At 47.3% G+C, this 4,624-nt stretch overlaps 1 protein-coding gene across 1 annotated transcript in view; it reads left to right on the forward strand.

The window, feature by feature from the left end:
• Positions 1-876: 876 nt before the first annotated feature.
• TRAFD1 (TRAF-type zinc finger domain containing 1) overlaps positions 877-4,624 on the forward strand; it is a gene marked incomplete at its 5' end in the record, with an annotated part of 9,176 nt that continues 5,428 nt past the window's right edge. The window contains 2 exons of the mRNA XM_080941326.1: positions 877-884; positions 1,776-1,840. Of these exons, the coding sequence (XP_080797452.1) occupies positions 877-884; positions 1,776-1,840 (73 nt within the window). The remainder of the gene's footprint in view (positions 885-1,775; positions 1,841-4,624) is intronic.

A 4,624-nucleotide genomic window follows, 5' to 3' on the forward strand; every position in this document is an offset into this window, starting at 1 on the left:
TTAGCATTATTCAGACAATCAATGCAGATGCCTCCGCTTCCCGAAGTGTGTGTATGAGTGAGTGTGTGTGTGGGGGGGGAGGGTTGAAGAGGGGTGGCGGGGGAGGGGGACCCTTGGGATACGCCTCCTGACTTCCGTGAGCCAATGGAGGATGAGAAGGCGGGCCCGAGGAAACGACAGCACTGCTGTCCAATGGGCGTCTGTCAGGATCCCGTGGCTAGCCAATGAGCGTGTCTTTCGGCGACGGTGGGAAGCGGCTGGGCAGCTGGGCCGTTGTTGGCTCGGGGTGGTCAAGGCAGCTGTGGCGGTGGCCTTCCCGCTGGGCTCTGAGGTGAACGCGGGCGGCGGGGTGGGGTGGGGCGGGCGGGAGGTGGCGGCGGCAGCCCAGGCTCGCGACGGGAGGCGGAGGCTCGGCCTGCTCCAACCGCCCGGGCCCGAGGAGCGCAGTGCGGCCGCTTCCCAAGGCGCCGCGGTGGCGTGTGGCCCGGCCTGCCTCCGCCTCCCCGGTCCTCGGGTCTGCTGAGTCTTCCCTGCCGTCGCTAGAGGTCCGTCTGCCCCGCTGCCCTCTTTGTCTGCATGCTTTCCCACAGACACTCACCTTAGGCTATGGAGTTTCATCTGATTGTTTCCCGGGCTCTGCTACATTGGACTCTTTAATTCGTTAAACTGTCTCAGTTGCCAGGGCGTTGAGGATGGCAGGTGGCTTGACAATGTCCAGATCAGCCTGACGCTTTGTTAGCAGTCAGTACCTAAGTCTATTTCTGTGTCATGGGAAGGAGTGATGTAAACATTGGCGCTGCATTTGCCAGCGCTTCGCCTTCTGCCTTGCATCCAGTACGGAAAGGGAAAGAAAAGGGCCAGTGGATCTTGCCCGGCATGGCCCGGTGAGAGGGCCGTCTCTCATTTGACCAAGAAAAAAACCACCTAAGTAGGCAGCGTCAGCATCAGTGGTCATTTTGTGACATTTGATATGATGTCCACATTAGCTCTCTGCTTCTTCTTCTTCTTTTTTTTTTTTTTTAAATAGAGTCTTAATTCATCCCAGGTAGGCCTTGAACTTACTAGGTCACCAGGAGGGTTTTGAACTTCAGATTCTTCTGTCTCTATATCCCTAGCGGTAAATTTATAGGCATGTGCTGTCATGCCCAGTTTTATGGCTAGTCAGGGAACACAGGGCCCGGTGCCACCTGAGCCCTAACCTAGGCTCTTTGAACTTTGCTGATACTCCTGCCTAAAGTGTATAACCTGAATTTAGCCCAAGGAAACAGCAGACAACCCCCCCCCCCCAAATTGAAGGATGGATTACAAAATAAGTAGCCAGTAGCTAGAAACTCTTAGTAACTGCCAGTAGTAGCTGGGGGCTCTGATTAAGGTACTAATTAGCTGAATAAAGCTCTGGGAGATTAGACACTAGAGAGCTTTCAAATCAGAGGAAGAAGTAACATAGTAACATCCAAGTGCTCTATGCTACCTAACATTGAAACTGAACCAAAGGGGGATGGGTGATCTCTTCACTGATGTCTGAATGAGGTTTGAGGATTAGTTAATTTTTAAAAAAAGGATTAGGATTCAATAACATTAACTTTTACTGAAGTTGGGTGAAGGGCATAAGGGAATTCTTTGTATTTTAAGGCTTTGGGGAGGACATTTTGTAAGTCAAATTTTTAAAATTGAAAATTAAAAAACAGTGGAAAAGAATGCCCCACGTTTTTATTCCTTTGCATGTCATCCCTAGAGCAGAAATGAAACAGAAAGTGATACCTCTTCCTTTGCAGTTTTCAGGAAGAGCTAAGATGGCCGAGTTTCCAGATGACCAGGCTGCTAGGCTGTGTGACAACTGGTAAGACATAGAATTTCATGGGTTGAGGACAAGCAGGCTCTGTAGAGACTTGGGTGGTTTATTGGCAGGATGTGACTGAGGATGTGTGTGATCCTAAACTATGCAAGTCACTGTAAGTTATGTTGCTGTTTATCTGGTGCACATGCTTCCTTTTAGTTAGTTTGGTTTTCTTCTTCCTTTGAGACAAGATTTTGCTGTGGCTTACAAGGTTTGTAGCCTCAGACTAGCTTTAAATTTGGTTCGTAGACTAGTATAGCTCCAGTTCATGACCTTCCCGCCTTAGCCTCCTGAGTGTTCCAATCACAAGCCTACATCACTATTCCTGGATCTACGAATTCTCTTCTTCCCTCTTTTTATGATTTATTTATTCATTTATTTCATGTGCATTGTGTTTTATCTGCATGTGCGAGGGTGTCAAATCCCCTGGAATTGGAGTTACAGACAGTTCTGAGCTGCCAAGTGGGTGCTGGGAATTGAACCCATTTCTCCAGCCCAAGAAGAAAGGCTCTTTTTTTTTTTTTCTTTAAGATTTGGTTTTGCTTTTTTTTTTTTTCTTAATTTATTTAATGTATGAATGTTCTGCTGCATATACATTCACAGGCCAGAAAGGGCATGTGATCCTTATAGATGGTTGAGAGCCACCATGTGGTTGCTGGGGATTGAACTCAGGACCTCTGGAAGAGTAGCCAGTGCTGTTAATCACTGAGCCACCTTACCAGCCCCCTAACGCTCTTACTGAAAACTAATGGAGAAAGAACCCTTTATTCTATTTATGTGCATGTATGCACATGTGAGAATGTATCTTGCCATTTCAGCAAAACTGCTTGGTTACAAGCCCTGAGCCTGCCTGTGTCTGCCATGACACCTGGTGTTTACATGTGTCTGGGCATCTAAACTGCTCTTCCTGCTGGCACAGCAGGCACTTTACCCACTGAGGGAGCGCAGTGCCACTCAGTGCGTCTGTGCTTCCCTTACACATGAGCAGGAGGGAGATGCTGTGGAGAGCTCTGCTGCTCGTCCTGCCCTGCCCTCATGGCTGAAGGGCACATTTCAGGGAGTGGGTTTCCATGGGTGCTCCCTGCCTGCCACTTTAGAGTCCACAAGGGTCATTTGCATGGCTGCATACATCAGTGGCTTTGTCATCGTTGATGTGGATAAGAAAATGTCACTCAGGAAGCAAAATGACATTTGGCTGAGACATCCTGATTCTAAGTCTGTTGTAATTTGAAGGAGGCTGGGACAATGTATAAATAACTGTGAAGGGAGTTGAGACAGCACAGTGGAGGAGCTTGTGAGAATGAGGTTACCTGGAGCACAGCAACTTAGTGAAGAGAAGCAGCTTAGCGTGGAGGACTGACCTACCCACACCTGTAGGTTTTGAAAGCTGTCTGGGGTGCTGTAGAGATGGCTCAGTGGTTAAGAGCCTCTACTACTACAGCAGAAGACCTGGGTTCAGTCCCCAGCACCCACATCTGGTGGTTCAGAGCCACCTGTGATTCAAGCTGTAGGTGGAATCAGAGGGCCTCCATGGGTACCTGCCCTCATGGGCACATACTCATATATGTATGCATATAAAAAAATTAAATCTTTTAAAAAAGTTGGTTTGTGGCTGGATAGATGGTTTGCTGGTTAAGAGCATTTGAACATTCATTGCTCTTCCACGGGACCTAGGCTGTTTTTCCAGGGTTTAGGTCCCGCACTGTGGCTCAAAGCCATCTGTAGTTCCAGTTCTAGGAATTTGCTGCCACCTTCTGGCCTTTATGGGCACTGCATGCACATGGAGTACATATATTCATGTAGGTAAAACAGACACAAAGTCAGTACATCTAATAAAACTGTTGGTCTATGTGCCAGGCATGGTGGACACACCTTTGATTCTAGCACTTAGGAGGCAGAGGGAGATGAATGGATTTCTTATGAGTTTGTGGCCAGCCTGGGCTACATAGAGAGACCCTGTTTCACAAAATAAAACAGTTGGTCTTTGGAGCCTTCTCTGCCACCTCTCATTTTCCCCCTTGGCTTTTTGAGACAAGGTTTCTCTGTGTAGCCCTGGATGTTCTGGAACTTGCTCTGTAGACCAGGTTGGCCTCAAATTTGGATCCCTTTTGTCTGCTTACCAAGTTGTACACTACCGTTTCTGGCTTTCTGTCATTTTTTAAAAAATATTTATTTATTATATATAAGTACACTGCAGCTGTCTTCAGACACACCAGAAGAGGGCATCAGATCTCACTACAGATGGTTGTGAGCCACCATGTTGTTGCTGGGATTTGAACTCAGGAATTCTGGAAGAGCAGTCAGTGCTCTTAACTCTTAGCTCATCTCTCCAGCCCTGGCTCTCTGTCATCTTATGAAAAGACTCTTCAGCATGGAAGTCACATTGGATACAATTAGGAAATTAGGATATTTTATATATTATTGCGTTTGTTCACAGTGTGCTAGTGAAGGTCAGAGGATCCCTTTTGGAATCAGTCCTCTCCAGCTACTGTGTAGGTCCTGGGGGTGACATTTAGGTTGCTAGGCTTGGCAGCAAGTGCTTTTGTTCAATTGAACCATCTCACTGACCTTGAAATATTTTGTTACCTCTTTTCTTCTGGTTCTGGTCTTTCCAGGACATGGGAGTATCAGTGGTAGAAGCCTCCCAGTACCTGGAAGGCTGAGAAAGCAGTTCCAGGCCAAATGGAGCTACAGTAGCAAGAACCTGTGTTAAAAGTAAAACATACAGAAATAAAAGTCATTAGCCAGGCAAGGTAGTTTCCATTTCCAACACTCAGTAAACCAGGG

Source organism: Micromys minutus (assembly GCF_963924665.1).
Source record: "Micromys minutus genome assembly, chromosome: 29".
In the NCBI taxonomy this organism is placed as follows: Eukaryota; Metazoa; Chordata; class Mammalia; order Rodentia; family Muridae; genus Micromys; species Micromys minutus.